Below are 18958 nucleotides of genomic sequence, written 5' to 3' on the forward strand. Positions count from 1 at the left end.
GAGGGAGAGAGGGGGAGAGAGATATCGATGACATGAGAGACACTTTGACTGGTTGCCTCCGGCAAGACCCCCACCAGAGCTGGGACTGACTGCAACTGAGGTACGTGCCCTTGAGTGGAATAGAACCCGAGACTCTTTGGTCCAAGGGCCGACACTCTATCCTCTATCAGCTGAGCCAAACCGGCCAGGGCCAGACAGATCTTATTTACATCATTTGGCTTAACATCTCTCTAACTAGGAGACCTGAACTCTTTAAAAAATGCCTAACTCTTAAATTCTTAACCTTTGTAGTTCGGCTATTACCGTGTAGGCACAACAGGCCTCTATTTTCAGAGTAAAAGAAATCCACCACAGTGCAGTTATAGCCAGGTCTTTATTTAAAAATCTGATCTGCCAACTTAGCGTTTGCCACCAACACGAGGAGCAGAAACCTTCACAGGCTTCACAATCTTTTGCTTAGGTGCTGCCTTTGTGGGAGCCTGTAAAAAGATATTGTATTATGTGGTATTATTCCACGCAACTTTTCTTTTTTGTAAGACACCACTGCACTCAGACCAGCCCATGCAACTTTCTTTTTTAATCACCTCTCTCTTATGTCCAATGTGGGATACTGAATTATATCATAACAAAAAAAGAACATTATTTTTGTTAGTCATATAGGACCAATAATAATTTCCTGTTTTTTTACTATGGTTATCTAAATGAATAAATGAATAACATTGAGGAAAAGCTGTGTAAGCTCTAGTATTATTGAAAACTTTTCTATAAATTTAAAATTTCAAAATAAACTTTAAGAAACAAAACACTCACCTAGAAACCAGTTATGAACACCATTTCCATGAGAGCCTTGCACTAAATTCTTTAAAAATTTGTATTTACCACAATTTGGAATAAAAGTAAAATTTCCTGTTGTTTTAAATAAGAAATCCAAGACAATCCCAAAATTACCTTTGCAGCAGCCATTGCTGTTTTTTTAGACGCTTGCTTAGCCTTTTTTGCTTCCTTGGCAGCCCTGTAGGATTAAAAATAACTTAAGGCAAAGTGCTTTACTCCTTAAGGATACAGCTTTATCAACAAGGAGCTAGAATATTTTGGAAAAGTAGAATGATCATATTCCTTCCCCACCCCCAATTATTTTTAGGATGAATCCAAAGGGGTTGTCAATGTTATTAACCACCAAGTCAGTCTAACTTATATTAGAAATGGTACAGTAGCATTCGTTGCATATAGAAATTTCAACAAATCATTTAGACTTTATAAACTTCTGATTATTAAACCTAAATAATGCTCATAATGAAGGTTTCCTCACCTGATAGCCTGTTCTCGTTGTGCCTTCCTAACTTCAGGTTTCTGATTCCTCTTGGCCATTATATCAGCAAGAGATGCACCAGTGATGGCCCTCTGAAATTTGACTGCACGGCGGGTTCTTTTCTTTTGAATTTCTTCCTGAAAAAAAAAAACAAACCCAAAAGATGGGAGGACACTTATGAACCTTGCTTCATGAATCTGGCTGAGAAATGAATTAAGTCTTTGAGGCAGGGAAAATAAAATCTTTTAAGATTAGTATTTGGCCCAGCCCATCTGGGCTGTTATAACAAAATACCAAATACCAGACTGAGTGGCTTATAAACAACAGAAATTTATTTCTCACAATTCTGGAGACCATAAATCAGGGTACCAGCATTAACTGGTAAGAACTCTCTTCCTGCTGTAGCTATATACATGTTGGAAGCAGGGAGGGGAGCTCTCTCTTGGACCTTTTTAATTATGTATTGGTCAAACCATCTTTTACAAATCCTGGCCATTTTTTATTACAAAAAGGCAAACTCTAAGAAAGTTAACTAGATAGCACTTTTAAAGTAACTAATTTACTTTAAAGACTTTACTTTTGGAAAAAAGTATCAAACCTCAATTCCCCTCTTTTGTTTTTCCTCAAAGTACTGTCACTGGGATAAATAGTCAAATTAGAAAATTATTAGAAAGCCACCATGTGTTAGGAAACGTCTGGGAATCAAGACAGAGTATAATTCAAACATTTGCTACAGATTCTATATTAAAAACCTATGCTATAGTGCTTCTAAGGAAAAATATCTTGCAGTAAACCTCCAAATCCAAGAAAAATTAAAATACACTCAAAAAGTGTTTACTAAGGCAGAGATATGCTTTATGTATCTTTAAAATTTTAAGCAGAACACATGGAGAAAACGAGACATTTGTGGTTGATTAACTAAAATGTTTACGTTTTTTACCAAGATGAAATTTTATAGAAAACTTCACTATTTTGCCTGTATATTTTTTCTTATCCCAAATATATTTTAAAAACATTTTCCTTGCCCTGGCTGGTTTTGCTCAGTGGTTACAGCGTTGGCCCGCGGTCCAGAAAGACCCGGGTTTGGTTCCCGCTAAGGGCATGTACCTCGGTTGCAGTTTGTCCCCGGCCCCAGTTGGGGTCCTGTGGATGGCGGCCAATCGATGTGTCTCTCTTCCTCCCTCTCCCCCTCTCCTTCTATCTGAAGATGAATGCAAAAATGTCCTCGGTGATGATTAAAAAAATATATATATATTTCTTCTTCTTTTTTTAATCCTCACCCGAGGACATTTTTCGATATTTTGTTCGGATAAAGTGGGAGGAAGAGAGAGAGAGAGAGAGAGAAACATCAATGTGAAAGGGACACATCGAGTGGTTGCCACCCACTCGACCCAACCAGGGCCGGGGACAAACTGCAACGGAGGTACATGCCCTTAGCGGAACCAAACCCGGGTCTCTCCAGACCGCAGGCCAACGCTCTAACCGCTGAGCCAAACCGGCCAGGGCTATATATATATTTCTTATTGTGGTAAAACATATACAACATTAAGCTGACTATTTTAAAGCATTTTTAATGTGTAATTCAGTGGCATTAAGTATACCCACAATTATGTGCAACACCACCGCTAATCTCCCAAACTTTGCACCCATTAAATAATAGCTCCTCACCCACCACACCATTACCACTACCTTTTGTCTTTATGAATTTGCCTACTTTAGATAATTCACGTAAGTGGAATCACACAATATTTGTCCTTGTGTCTGGTTTATTTCACTTAGCATATCTTAAAAGGTTCATCCACAATGGTTGCCGGCTTTTAAGGGCAAATAATATTCCACTGTAGGTATATACCACATTTCGTTACTCAGAAATCCATGGATGGAACATCTGGGATGTTACCACCTTTTGGCTATTGTAAATAATAGTGTTATGAATATCAATGTACAAGTTATCTGCGTAAGTTTCTGTTTACAATTCTCTTAGGTATACTTAGAAATGGAATTGCTTAGTTATAATTGTTTAACCTTCTGAGCAGCTGCCAAATGTTTTCCACAGTGTCTGTGCCATCTTACACTAAGCAATGCACAAGGGTTCCTGTTTGTCCACATCCTCACCAACATGTAATTTCCCTTTTTTGATAATGGCCATCCTATTGGATGTGCCAAATCCTCTTGCCTAAATATTCCAAGCCTCCTGGATACTACTAATCCTGCTGTCACAGCACTCAAACCTCTTCTCAAAACTCTCCATCAAGCTAAAAGAGCACTTAAAAAAAATACACCCAGCCTTGAGAACAAACTACTATATTGGATAACTCCACTGATATCTATGTTAGGACTAATCCTATAAATATAATAAAATTCAAGTTTCCATAATATTCACTTAGTTCCCATTCACTGTAACACCTTAAGTTCTTCCAAGGTGCCCCATAACCCAAGCATGCTTAATTTAATTTACCTGACTTTGACAAAGGAATACTTTCAAATTTCAACTTGACATTTACTGTGAGCCTAAGATCTATAAAGAGACACTGTTTATATCAATCATTTTCACTTCACTGTTTGATGATTTACAGTTTAAGAACACTTTCGCATACTCTCATTTAGTTACAATTTTATGGAGCAGCAACTGATCATCAGAGTTTAAACCACTTAAGAGAGAGCCCCACGATATCAACGTGCATTTCACTTACCGACTGTCCCTTTTTGTGCTTTCTTCTGTAGAGGACGGTCCAGTTTATCTGTCGAGGATTCCTCTTGGAAAGGAATGCCGATTCGCATTTTGCATTAAGAAACTGGAAAACCTGTCGCAACAAGTTCCAAGTACAGAAGTTACCTACTCAACTATACTAAGTAGAAAAAGGCTGAGCTTGAAATCCTTAGCAAACTAAAGTTCCAAACTCCTCATTTTACTACAGTGAGGCCCACAGAAACCAAATGGCTTGTGTCACACAACTGGCAGTTAACTGGGTGGCACCTCCAAGATCTTTGCATTTGGTCCTGTCTTTCAAGAGCAGGCAGAGCTGAACTGACGTCGCAGGGGAGGGAGGGGTGTCACCCTCCGGGAGGCATCCTGGTTCCTGTCTGTCCCAGGATTCCAGGCGGCCGTGTGCATAAAATAGCCTGATTTTACGGCCAGTTTCTCTCACACCGGGACATTAAAGTTATACAAACTCTTAATTTCCGACTTGACTCACACTAGACCGAAGCTCAAGAATGGTTCATTTCAAATTTTAGAGGCTTCTGATCCCTACAACCACTGCACATGGAGTCGCCGAAGCAGGCTTTTCAGGCACCAAGAATGGTGCGGTAAATGAACCCGCCCAGACCGAAATGGACCGCTCGTTACTATTAGGAGCACAACTCGCGTTTAGCCGACGCGGTCTTTCACCTTCCCGTCGGTTCTGGCGTAGCGCCTCCCGTGTCCGGGGTAGATCTTGTACCCACTGAAACTGCACAGCTCGACCCTGTAACGAAAGCCACAGTCCGTTAGGGAGGGTGTCTACGGCAAGGACAAGCCATGTGCAGGACGCCGGAGACGCGATCTGCCCGAGATGGAAAAGGATTGGGATTCAAGGCTCTTGCTTACTTCATGGCTGCGGCTGCCGGACACAAGAAAAGATGGTGAAGAGGAGAGGATCATGGGAAGGGGCCTTAATGACGAAGTGAGGGCAATCTCCGCCCCCATTGCCTCAGTAACCCGGGCGCTCGGTGATGACGTCACGCTCGCCAGGCGCCCGATTTCTGTTTCCCGAGCAGCCGTCTTCTTTCCGGGAGTTCTGTAGGAAGTGGCGGGAGCTACGGGGCTGAGAGGAAGGGGCCGGTTATGCATGTCGCTAGGCGGTTGGTTTTAGAGTCGTTCTCTTTTACGTTCAAGTGTCCTACAGCCATCAAACTGCTGCAGGAAAGTGAACTCTCCCTCTCATATTTTAATGACCCACAGACAAATACACCGCAGGTAAAACTTAGAATCACTTTTGCCCTCCGTGTTGGCCCATTTACGCAATCAACAACGTTAAATTTTAATAGTTTTGCAATTTAATACAAAGTAATGACATCTGAATCGTCTCCTAGGCCGTGCTGATTGAACTGTGCGTGATGGCGCTTTGCATTAGTTGTAATTAACATTCATTGAGTGCAAGGACGTATGCTAAAGCGTTTACATACAGTAGTTCATTCAGTTTACAGAATCCTTGGTAAGTGAGCGCCAAGGTACCGAGGCCATTGGGGAAGAGCTAGGTTGCGGGCCGCTGCATAACGGAGCCCAGGGACCGATGGTTGCGCCGAGAAAGGCAAAGCCCTTGCCTGGAAGTCTGGAAAAGTGAGGTCTGGCCAGACCCACAGGAGGGTCAACATCTCAATCTCTTGAGCCCTTCTGTAATGCTAGGTACTTCAGCATATTATATGATGGATGGGAAGTGGCAAGAGGCAATACTGGGAAACAAATGTAATGATTGGTTTATGCTATCTATACAAGCAGCTTACCCCTAAAAATGTTCTGTAAGTAGGTAGTTGAAGAGGTTTGGCAAGTCGCCCCGCCTGTGTGGCTCAGTGGATTGAGCGTCCTCCCATGGACTGAGGTCCTGACTCCATTTCTCTCAGCGCAGTGCTGGGGTTGCTTCTCAGTTCCCAATGGAGGGCGTGCGTGCAGGAGGCAGCTGGCCAATGTTTCTCTGTCACGTGGATGTTTCTATCCATTTCTCCCTTCCACTCTCTCTTTTAAAAAATCAGTAAAAATATATTTTTTTAAAAAGCTTGAGAGAGAGACTTGGAAAATCCAATAAGATGGTTGATTAATGTTAAGAAAGCTGTAAGGCCCTGGCAGGGTAGCTTAGTTGGTTAGAGCGTTGTCCCCATATGCCCAGGTTGCAGCTTGATGGTTTGATCCTCGGCAAGGCACATACAAGAATCAACCAATGAATACATAAATGAGTGGAACAACAAATGGAAGCTTCTCTCTCTCTCTCTCAAAATCAAGAGAAAAAAAAGAAAAAAGAAAGCTGTACAATTATGCTAGAACCAGTCTCAAGAATGAGTTAACAGAAATCTGAGTGGAACTGAAAAGCAAAGAGGAAGAATTTGACAAGACTGGCCAACTCTGACCAGCAGTTGAGAATACCTGGTATACTTTGGGAAGGTATGTCTAACTAGACTATAGGCAGATGAATGCCTCAAGCTTCCATGAACTTCATCAACTCTGACATTCATCCCACTCTCTTTGTTTTAATTCATTGCTGATTAAAGAAATGTTTGATCATTAAAAACATTTCCCCCCCTGGAATAGTCCTGGCTTCTACAAACTCGAAGTCATGGCCGGATGTGAGTAGAGGGTGGAGCCAAGATTTACCTGCAGGAATTTGGTTCTGTTTATTCCACAGAACCCCACCCAGCATTTATAGTTTCTCCCCAGGCATCTTACAAATATTTTGTTTTATTAGTATTCAGATTATGTTTGGCTGGACTAACTCTGTGGAGGAAAAGCAGGAAACTAGGTTTTAAGAATTTTATCTTTTACTCTTGAGCTAACATTCTTGAGCTGGCATTTCATGGCTCTTTGTGAGACAGGCTAGTAAGCCAGGACAAGTGGAATAGGAAAACTGAAATACAGTTAAACAACGGTTTTCAGCCATCTAGTAAATCCTATCTTTCCTAAACCAAGGACATGCCTGGCCAGTGTGGCTCAGCGGATAGAGCATCACTGTGTGCAGCAAAGGGTCATAGGTTTTTTTTTTTGTGGTACGTGCCCCTGGTGGGAACCGAATCAGGGACTCTCTGGTCCGCAAGCTGACGCTCAACCGCTGAGCCAAATTGGCCAGGGCAGGGTCATAGGTTGGATTCCTGGTAAAGGGCGCGTTGCAGGTTCAATCCCTAGCCCCTGTTGGGGTTGTGTGGGAGGCAACCAATTGATGTGTCTCTCTCACATTGATGTCTTTCTTTCTCTCCTCCTCCCTCCCTCCCTTCCACTCTCTCTAAAAATTAGTGAAAAAAATATCCTTGGGTGAGGATTAAAAATAAAACAATGAATAAAACTCTAAAAACAAAAAAACTCCACAAAGAACACTTACGAGTAAATGGTTTGTACTTCTCCCCAACCAGAGGGTAAATAGGTTAAATCACCCTAGTCAAGGAGACAGATAGCAGAAATCCAATTAGCGCCATTTGCAAACAACACCCAAGGACAGATGAAGTTAAGAGAATAAATCTCATTTTGCTCCATAAGCATAAAGTAATTGAATATTCTATTGATCCTTCCCTAAAGCCTTTAAAACCCCTCAAAATGAGGGTCTCAGTGCCTGCTCTCCTACCCAGGAGCATGCCCATGCCCATGCCTCCCTCCCCCTCTTCTTTCCCCACAGGCATGTATCTTCTAATGAGCCATAGCAGCAAAGAGCAGTGGCAGTTCATCTTGGGCAAGCCCCCTGCACCTGTCCTCAAGGCCCCCTTTTCTCTGACTTCTTAGTGAGCCAAAGCAGACCAGGCTAGACTCATTTCCCCAGCCCTTTCTTGTTTCACTGTCCCCAGCCCTTTTTGTTGTTGTTGTTGTTCATCATCACTCAAGGATATTTTCCCATTGGTTTTTAGATAGAGTGGAAGGAAGGGAGGAAGAGATAGATAGATAGATAGATAGATAAACATCAATGTGAGAGAGTCACATTGGTTGCCTCCAACCGGGACCAGGGGTCACACCTGAAACCAAGGTACATGCCCTTGACTGGGAATTGAACTGGAGACTCTTTGGCCCATGGGCCGATGCCCTAACTGCTGAGCCAAACCGGCCAGGGCTCACTGTTCCCAGTTTAGTAAACGTTCTCTCATAATCACCTGGACTCATATTGTGAATTTTTTTCTGCATAAAGTCAAGAACTCACACATTACCAGCCAGCCCTAGGCAGACTCACCAAGGGCCAGGTCCCCTTTTCAGTAACATTTATAACATATTAAGTGTATCACACCTTAAACCAAACACTCCTAGAATAAGAAGAAATGTTACAGAAACTTTTAAAAGCATTTTACATAGTGTCATAAAACACAAGTTTACAACACCATTCTTAAATTTTTGCTTGACTTGATCCTTACATGCGCTTGGCAAAAGGCTCAGCTATATTCTATTCCCTTTATTTATGGAGCAATTCTGAACCAAAGTTGGTGCTCTTCTCAGATCTATCTATCTACTCAGATCTATCTATCTATCTTCTCTTCACTGCTTCTTCACCTTTATACATACTTCACCTGCTGTATTAAAATCCTGTGGTTGCTGTTACAAATTACTACAAAATTGGTAGCTTAAAAAATCGGAAATGTATTCTCTTTCAATTCTGGAGGCCAGAGGTCTGAAATCAGTATTGCTGGACTGAAATTCAGGTCTCTATGCTCGCTTCAGAGGCTCTGGGGCAGAACGTGTCCCTTCCTCTTCCAGTTCCCATCCAGACAAACCCTCTTGAATTCCAAACCCATAGAACCTGTGAGATCATAGGTGTTTATTTTTTAAACTGCTATGTTTGGGGAATAATTTGTAACATAACAATGGGCAATACAGGAGGTAAGGCAGTTGTGGAAATGGGGACTTGGTGAATAGTAGTTCATTTGTCTAAAGAAGACAGATACCAAGAAGGAGCATGTTTGTGGGGGAAAGGTCAGTTTGGGCAAGACTTCGTTTAAGGTGCCATACGACATTAAGGTGGAGCTGTGTCGTGGGAAGTTGAACAAGATCAGAGGAGTGTTTGGAATAGGATATGTTTTTGGAGTCGTGTACCTGTGGTAGCAGATAGTAGAATATGTGGAGAAACATCACCCAGTGTCACAGGCTGGCCTTTCTGGAAGTGTTTACTGAGGCTGAGTTTAGGGCACAAGACATTTATTAGGGACCAAGTCCTGTGAAAGAAGGGGGAGAAAGCAGGATTAGGCAGAAGGTAGATGCCCTGCTGGCCCAATGAAACCTCAGTCAGCCCTGCCAGGAGCTCTGCTACAATTACTATGTGTCAGAGTATCCTGTGTTGGGCCAAATGATCAACCCTTTATATACCTGTGTCACTTTGTCACCAGATGTGCATTGCCCCGGAGAGTCAGGACCTAAGGGAGGTGGTTCTCAGCAGCTGAGCCAGACCCTCCTGACAGCTGGAGGATGCTGCTGTCCTTGATGCCTGTTGCTGGGCAGCAAGCTCTTGCTTGAAGAGGGATCTGGGTAGTGCATCTCTGTGTTTACCGCCCCTGGAAACCAAGTACAGGCATTCTGAGTGTTTTCTTCCAGGAACTTTCTTTTCTCAGGTGTAGGAGGGATCTTTCCTTTTTTACCGTCTATCACCAGAGTTCCCAGCAGGCTGGTCAATCCTAAGACTCTCAGGATTGACCTCAAGGAGGGCTTTGAAAGCAATGCCCAGTAACTAGGTTAGAGGATTACTAGGTTTAAAATTATACAGCATTATGAAGCTTTCTTTCAATTTATGAAGCATTATTAAAATAAAAAATGATTGCCCTGGCTGGTTTGGCTCAGCGGTTAGAGCATCTGCCCGCAGACCAAAGAGTCTCAGGTTCGATTCCAGTCAAAGTCACGTACCTCAGTTATGGTTTGGTCCCCGGCCCTGGTTGGGTTGTGCAGGAGGCAGCCAATCGATGTGTCTCTCACACATCAATGTTTCTCTCTCTCTCCCCCCTCCCACTCTGTCTGAAGATAAATGGAAAAATATCCTTGGGTGAGGATTAAAAAATAATTATAATAAAAAAAGTAAAATAAAAAATTATGAAGTACTGTCAAAATTAAAAATTATAAAGCATTCTTTTAAAAATATACATCTAATCAAGTCTTCATATCTACCAATTATGTGAAATATAGGGGACAAAGGGATACATGAAATGACTCCACAGGGTTGCAAGGGGCATGACTTAATTTTGAGGGGAGGATTATTTTATTTTTATTTTTTCCAATTTTTATTAATTTATTTTTGTTACAGATTTTTCCCTTTTCCCCACTAGACACTCTCCTCCCCATTCTACCCCGCAACCCCCAGCATTGCTCTTCATGTCCATTTGTCATGACTTAATTTTTTAAAAAATAAGTTATTTTAAATTGGTTTTTTAGAGAGAGAGGAAGGGAGAGAGAGAAAAACATCTATGAGCGAGAAACATCAATCAGCTGCCTCCTGCACACCCCCTGCTGAGGACTGAGCCCAAAACCCGGGCATGTGCCCTAACCAGGAATCATAACAGCAACCTCTTGGTGCATGGGTCAGTGCTCAACGACTGGGCCACACTGGCCTGGCTGTGATGTACTCTTTTAATTACTTTTCCATGGTAAAAAGTTTCAAACAATGATAATCTCCTTTGGATGAAAAGTTTTAAGCCACACAATTCATTCCTGAAATATAGGAATAGTAAGCACCACCTATATTATTTTGTAATTTAAAAAAATTTTAAAGCAAAAAATAAAAACATAACTTCATACAATAATGTGTATAGCATTTTTATTCACACTACCTACAGGGAACACATCTAGGTGCCCCATCAATAGGTGAATATAAGAGCAAACTATAATATATATACTTATACAATGGACTGCTACTCAGAAATAAAATGGAATGAACTATTAATTTTACACTTCAACATGAGTTCTAAAACCATTAAGCTAAGTGAAAGAAGACTTAAAAAAAAGTTTAAAATGTATGTCTCCGTATATATCAAGTTCTACACCATGCAGAACTAATCTGTGGTGAAAAAAGGAAGATTAGAACAGCGATTGCTTCTGGGTGCGAGAGGAAGGGTCAAATAGGGAGGCGTATAGGGAACTTTCTGTGTTAATTGGAATGTTCTATATTTTTATGGGCTCAGGGTTAATTACACAGTTTTTCAAAATTCAGGAAATGTGCATGTAAGACTTGAACATTTCCCTGTATGTAAATATTACTTTAAAAGAAAGGAAATTGTGAATAAATATTGAGCACTAGTTAATGAAACACTTGCTTAAGTATAGGGGGAGGTGTACTGATACATCAAAAACAAGATGGGTGGAGGGATAGATAGAGGATAAAACAAGCATAACAGAATGTTGATAAGAGAATCAAAGTGAGTTTATGAGTGTTCACTATAATAATCTTTCAAATTTTCTCTATGTTGGAAATTTTTTCATAATAAAAATTTGGGAAAACAAAGGGAGTCATCTTCTGGAAGAAACTGGTATTACTGATGGGCTGAAAAAGGTGAGAAGAAGGAAGCATGTTTATATGATTTGGTATTGGTAACTTGACTATTTTTCACATGCTATTGGTTGTCTCTCATACACCCAAGTTGTCTTTTTTGGCTGGAAATCTTTCTTCCCGTCCACTGGCTCACCTCCTACTCAGATTTTACTTCCTCTAGAACAGAGGTCTGCAAATAGTAATTATTTTAGGATTTGTGGGCTAAGGCAAAATTGAAGATATTTTATAGGCATTTATATAGCAAGAGAGAAAACAGATTTCCAAATTTTCATTTGAAATTAAAAATATAATAATAATATTGAGTACAAGTTTTTTCTTCTTTTTTCAAAATATGTTTTTATTGATTTTTTTAGAGAGAGAGGAAGGGAGAGGGAGAGAGAGAAACCTAGATTGGCATGCTACCTACTGGGGATCAAGCCCACAACTTGGGCATGTGCCCTGACTGGGAATCAAACCTGTGACTTCTTGAGACATGGGATGACGCTCAATCCACTGAGCCACACTGCCCAGGCTGAATACAGGTTTTTGTAAAACAGGTCTACTAAAGAGAAGAATGAATTTTTTTTTTTTTGGAAAGGCGGATAACATTTCTCTTAATTGGGGTTCAAAGTTATTCCCTATCATCAAAATTGATTGCAAATGTTCATCTGTTAATCTTGATCTGTAAGGAGATTTTACACATTTAATCTTTACCCAAATTTAGCCTCTTCACCCAGATAAACACTGCCTAATACTGAGAGCAATTCAAGGGCACATGATTTAAATTGAGCATATTAATCTTTTGGAAGGCAATTATATAATTATATTAGATTATTCTCTGGACATTTTTCTTTTAGCACATGAAATCCTACCACCTCTTATTTAAAGTTAAGTGAAAGCTGCTCAATGGCACAACGAAATGGGTCTTGAAATATGAAAATTGTCTTTGCATTTGCATTAAGGTCTTTATAAACTGCTGAAACTGTAGTTTGAGCTAACAAACATAACCACTGAAAATTTGTGTGAGAATGGAGACCTTGATTTTATTGTCAAAGTTGCTTGACCACAGCCCTGGCCAGTTTGGCTCAGCGGTTAGAGCGTCGGCCTGCAGTCCGGAGAGACCTGGGTTCGGTTCCCGCTAAGGGCACGTACTTCGGTTGCAGTTTGTCCCCGGCCCTGGTTGGTCGTGCGGGTGGCAGCCACTCGATGTGTCCCTTCACGTCGATGTTTCTCTCTCTCTCTCCCTCCCACTCTATCTGTACAAAAAATGGAAAAATATCCTCGGGTAAGGATGAAAAAAAAAAAAAAGTTGCTTGACCACAGAGTAAGTTTTGCATGTAAATGCAGTGACATTTATTGTTGACACTACTGGTTTGGTGACACATGGAAGATCCAAATGTTTTCCACAGAGTAAGTGATGACTGATAATACAGTACAATGATGTTATAACCATAGGACTTAAATACCTTACATTTTACCAAGTAGAAATCTGTCACTTAAGCCTGTTTCTGCTTACATAAGTTGTAATACATCATAGCAGATTTCACCTCAGGTATATTGATTAGAGTTTTCTCAACTTCTTTAAAAATATTCCACCTGTTGTGTGCAGCCGATTCACAGAGGCTATTTCTTCAGTCACTCCAAACATTGACTCCTTGGATAAATAGGCACAAATGAGCAGTATCAATAACACCTATCAATTTATTAAGTACCAAGGAAACCACTCAAAATAATTTACAAGATAAATTAAATCGACTATTGATGTTGTTTCCAGTGGCCTCAACACTTTAAGCAGCTGTTATCACCCAAATGATACAGTTGTAATTTTTATTATTATTATAGGAAAGGAACAAATTTGGGGTGACATAGGGAAGATACTTGCCTGTCAGTCACACCTGGGGAACCATGGGTTGGCCAGAATGGGTGTGGCCATTGCAAGCAAGTGAAAATTTAGGGAAGGCCAGACATTATAGGCTTGTCATTTGGGCAGCTTCACGGGGATGCTGCAATTTCACACTCCCCAGGGAACCGCCAGTCTATTCCCTGCAAAACGCTGGGGGAAGGGGACTGGACAAAGGGAAGATAGACAAATGCCCAGTAAATTTGGGGTGACATAGGGAAGGTACTTGCCTGTCAGTCACACCTGGGGAACCATGGGTTGGCCAGAATGGGTGTGGCCATTGCAAGTGAGTGAAAATTTAGGAATACATAATCTCCTAACAAAGGAGTTTTCTCTCTTTTGGCTTGTGGCTCATACTTGGCTTCCTTGCATTTGCCCGTGTTTCCTCCATAGCCACGTGGCCATGCAGACCCCACACACAATGGAGTCATGAACTGCAGCGGGAAACACAAGCTAAGCTAGCCTGATGCTGGACTGGACCTGGCTCTAACATGGAAAGAAAACTCTGGACACTGGCTCTGATTTGAGCTCTGCTGAAGCCCCAGCTACACTTCTTCTACGACTGGATTAACGGAAACGGGACTTTAGAAACTCAGGGGTGTAATTCCACAAAAATAGAGCTTTCTACTTATCTCATCTTCTTGCGGGGGGGCCTCTGGAAATGCTTATTTCAGTGGTATCCCAAGAACTCCACTTCCACCAGCAACCGGGGGAGATGAGGCCCACTCCTATCCTGTAACACAAAGTCTAATGGTCTTTAAACAGGTTTACTTTTTTCTGATTATATTTATTTATTTATTTTTAACTTAAAGTTAAAATTTTTTTTAATTGACTTTTTAGAGAGAGAGGAAAAGAGAGAGAGATAGAAACATTGATGTGAGAGAGAAACATCTATCTGCTGCCTCCTGCACGCCCCATACTGGGGATTGAGCAGGCTCAATCCTGCAACCTGGGCATGTGCCCTGATGAGGAATCAAACCAAGACTTCTCAGTTCATGGGATGATGTTCAATCCACTGAGCCACAACGGCTGGGCCTGAATACATTTCTTCAGCTGCTGCAATGAATCATCATTTAATCCACATGCCATAAGTAAATAACTTCCTTGCATAGCTAACAAGCCACTTGGAAACTCACTTTGGTTGCAGCCTCATTTCCTTCCTTTCTTTTTTACCTTTTCTCCTTCTTTTGTGAATAAATTTTACTATGATGAGATAATATATTTAATTTGCATCACTTTTCTCATCACTTTTTTGATTTGGGGACACTAAAACTTCTTGGTCTGGTAATGTCGATATATGTTGTATTCTTGTAGCACAGATATAGGCTAATTGTCTAATAAACAGAATGCTTTGCCATCGTATTACAAAGTAACAAAATAATCCACAGTTCATTGTGCCTTAAAGACGAAATATTTTATTTTATTTTTCTTTATTGATTTTAGAGAGAGAGGAAGGGAGAGGGAGAGAGATAGGGAAATGGATGAGAGAGATTATCTATTGGCCGCCTCCTGCATGCCCCACACTGGGGATTTGGCCCACAACCTGGGCATGTGTCCTGATTGGAAATCGAACCAGCAACCTCTTGGTGCATGGGTTGATGTTCAACCACTGAGCCACACTGGCTAGGCAAAGATGGAATGTTTTTCTTTTTTTTTTATCCTCACCCGAGGACATTTTTCCATTTTTTTGTTCAGACAGAGCAGGAGGGAGAGAGAGAGAGAGAAACATCGACGTGAAAGGGACACATCGAGTGGCTGCCACCCGCACGACCACCAGGGCCGGGGACAAACTGCAACCGAGGTACATGCCCTTAGCGGGAACCGAACCCGGGTCTCTCTGGACCGCAGGCCGATGCTCCAACCACTGAGCCAAACTGGCCAGGGCTATAGCTTAGTTTAAAGAGATGATCACTCATATTCCTTCTGTTTTATAGATTTTGTGCTGTATTTAAATATGAAAATATAGCTTTTTTATCCACTCATCTACTGATGGGCACTTGGGCTGCTTCCAAATCTTGCCTATTGTAAATAATACTGCAATGAACATAGGTGTGCACATATACTTTCGAATTAGTGTTTGGGTTTCTTTGGATATAGTCCCAGAAGTAGAATTGCTAGGTCATAAGGCAGATCCATTTGTAATATTTTGAGGTTAACTCCATACTGCTTTCCACAGTGAATGCACCAATCTTCATTCCCACCAACAGTTCAGGAGGGTTCCCTTTTTTCTACATCCTCACCAACACTTGTTTGTTGATTTATTGATGATAGTCTTTCTGATAGGTGTGAGGTGATATCTCATTGTGGTTTTAATTTGTATTTCTCTGCTGATCAGTGATGTTGAGTATCTTTTCATATGTCTATTGGTCATCTGTATGTCTTCTTTTTTTATCCTCACCTGAGGCTATTTTTCCATTTTTTGTACAGATAGAGTGGGAGGGAGAGAGAGAAAGGGAGAGAGAGAGAGAGAAACATCGACGTGAAGGGACACATCGAGTGGCTGCCACCCACACGACCAACCAGGGCCGGGGACAAACTGCAACCGAGGTACGTGCCCTTAGCGGGAACCGAACCCGGGTCTCTCTGTACCGCAGGCCGACGCTCTAACCGCTGAACCAAACCGGCCAGGGCTGTATGTCTTCTTTAGAGAAGTATCTATTCAGGTTCTTTGCCCATTTTTAAATTGGATGATTTGTTTTGAGTTTTATAAGTTCTTTATAAATTTTGGATGTTAACCTTTTATCAGATGTATTATTGGTGACTATGTTCTCCCATTCAGTGGTTTGTCTTTTCGTTTTGTTGGTGGTTTCCTTTGCTTTGCAAAAACTTTGTAGTTTGGCCTTGGCCAGTTTGGCTCAGTGGTTAGAGTCAGCCCATGGACTGGACTGAAGGGTTTGATTCCCAGTCAAGGGCATGTACCTGGGTTGCAGATTCAATCCCTGGTCCCAGTTGGGGTCCTGCGGGAGGCAACCAATTGATGTGTCTCTCTCTCCCTCCCTACCTTCCTCCCTGCGATTCTATCTAAAAACAAAAAACAAAAAATCAGTGGAAAAATATCTTTGGGTGAGGATTAACAACAACAAAAACTTTTTAGTTTGATGTAGTCCTTTTTCTTTTTTTATCCTCACCCAAGGACATTTTTCCATTTTTTGTTCAGATAGAGTGGGAGGAAGAGAGAGAGAGAGAAACATCGATGTGAAAGGTACACATCGAGTGGCTGCCACCAGCACAACCCAACCAGGGCCGGGGACAAACTGCTACCAAGATACATGCCCTTAGTGGGAACCGAACCCGGGTCTCTCTGGACCGCAGGCCATTGCTCTAACCGCTGAGCCAAATCGGCCAGGGCTGTTTCTTTTTCTTTTGTTTTCCTTGCCAAGGAGATATATTAGAAAAAAAAAATATTGCTATGAGAAATGTCTGAGACTTTACTGCCTATGTTTTCTTTTAGGATATTAATGGTATTGAGTCTAAAATTTAGTCTAACTTATTTGTATATGGTGTAAGAAGGCGGTCTAGTTTCATTTTTTTGGATGTATCTGTCCAATTTCCCCAACACCATTTATTGAATAGACTATCGTTACTTCATTGTATGTTCTTGCTTCCTTTGTCAAATTTTTGTTGTTGTTAATCCTCACTCAATGATATTTTTCTATTGATTTTTAGAGCGAGCAGAAGGGAGAAAGAGAGAGCGAGCGAGAGAGAGAAACATCAACTGGTTGCTTCCTGCATGACCCTGACTGGGGCTGGTGATTGAACCTGAAACCCAGGTATGTGCCCTTGACTGAAATCGAACCCTCAACTCTTCTCTCTGTGGGCTGATGCTCTAACCGCTGAACCAAACTGTCCAGGGCTCCTTTGTCAAATATTAATTGACCATAAAGGCAAGGGTTTATTTCTGGATTCTAGTCTGTTCCATTGATCTATATGTCTGTTTTTATGCCACTATCATGCTGTTCTGATTACAATGCCCTTGTAGTATAGTTTGATACCAGGTAGCGTGATTCCTCCAATGCTGTTCTTCTTTCTCAAGATTGCTGTGGCTATTTGGGGTCTTTTGTGATTCAGTATAAGTTCTTGGAATATTCTATTTTTGTGAAATATGGCACTGGTAACTTAATAGAAATTGTATTGAATCTGTAGATTGTTTTGGGTAGTATGGACATTTAAATTATATTAATTCTTCCTATTCATGAATGCAAAATATGCTTCCACTTATTTATATTTTCTTCAGTGTCTTATAATTTTCTGAGTACAGGTCTTTTACACCCTTGGTTAAGTTTATTCCAAGGTACTTTATTTTATTTTTTTGATGCAATTATAAATGGGATTGTTTTCTTTGTTTCTCTTTCTTTTCAACCTTTGTAAATAGTCTTTATTTATTTATTTTTATTTTTTATCGTTATTGTTGAATGAATTACAGATGTTCCTCATTTTTCCCCCATTGACCCCCTCCTCTCCACTCCCGCCCCCCCCCCCCCTGCCTTTTCCCACACTGTTGTCTGTGTCCATTGGTTATGCATATAAGTTCTTTGGTATATTCTTCCCACCCCCCAACTCCCTTCTCTTTGACGTTTGTCAGTCTAGCAATGAATTTGTTCTTCTTAATCCCTTCACCTTTTTCACCCATTCCCCCAACCCCCCTCCCATCTGGCAACCAACAAAATGTTCTCTGTATCTATGAGAATGTTTCTGTTCTACCTGTTCATTTTGTTTATAGATTCCATTGCCGATAGATATGTATTCATTGCCATTTTGTTTGTTCATATATTTTATCTTTTTCTTCAAAAAGACCCTTCAACATTTCATATAATAATGGTTTGGTGGTGATGAACTCCTTTCACTTTTTCTTGTCTGGGAAAGTCTTTATATGGCCATCAATTCTAAATGACAGCTTTGCAGGATAGAGTAATCTTGGTTGTAGGTTCTTGCTTTTCATCACTCTGAATATTTCTTGCCACTCCCTTCTGGCCTGCAAAGTTTCTTTTGAGAAATCAGCTGACAGCCTAATAAAAACTCTCTTGTAGGTAACTAACTGCTTTTCTCTTGCTGCTTTTAAGATTCTCTCTTTGTCTTGAACCTTTTCATTTTGATGATGATGTGTCTTGGTGTGGGCCTCTTGGGGTTCATCTTGTTTGGGACTCTCTGTGCTTCCTGGACTTGTATGTCTGTTTCCTTCACCAAGTTAGGGACGTTTTCTGACATTATTGTTTCAAATAGGTTTTCGATTTCTTGTTCTCTCTCTTCTCTTTCTGGCACCCCCAGGATGCGAATGTTGACACTCTTGAAGTTGTCCCAGAGGCTCCTTACACTATCCTCATTTTTTTGTATTCTTTTTTCTTTTTGCTGTACTGAGTGGGTGTTTTTTGCTTCCTTGTATTCCAAATCAATGGTTTGCTTCTTGGCTTTACCTACTCTTTTATTGAATCTGTGTAAATTATTCTTTATTTCAGTTAGTGCATCCTTTGTTTTTGACTGTGCATCCATCATTTCTGACTGGTTTTTCTTAATGCTCTTGAGGCCCTCACTAAGTTCACTGAGGTTCTCATGAAGTTCATTGAGCATCCTTACAAGCAGTAT

At 41.0% G+C, this 18958-nt stretch overlaps 1 protein-coding gene across 1 annotated transcript; it reads right to left on the minus strand.

Moving 5' to 3' along the window:
* Positions 1-354: 354 nt before the first annotated feature.
* RPL24 (ribosomal protein L24) lies at positions 355-4953 on the minus strand. Its single transcript, XM_036242948.1, has 6 exons — positions 4899-4953; positions 4701-4776; positions 4003-4113; positions 1310-1446; positions 949-1012; positions 355-479 (listed from the first exon to the last, which is right to left on the minus strand). Exons 1-6 carry the CDS (start codon positions 4901-4903, stop codon positions 399-401), a joined length of 474 nt encoding a protein of 157 aa, XP_036098841.1. The 5' UTR covers positions 4904-4953; the 3' UTR covers positions 355-398.
* Between the last annotated feature and the right edge of the window lie 14005 nt (positions 4954-18958).

The sequence above is a fragment of the Molossus molossus genome, unplaced genomic scaffold (assembly GCF_014108415.1).
Source record: "Molossus molossus isolate mMolMol1 unplaced genomic scaffold, mMolMol1.p scaffold_m16_p_5, whole genome shotgun sequence".
NCBI lineage: Eukaryota > Metazoa > Chordata > Mammalia > Chiroptera > Molossidae > Molossus > Molossus molossus.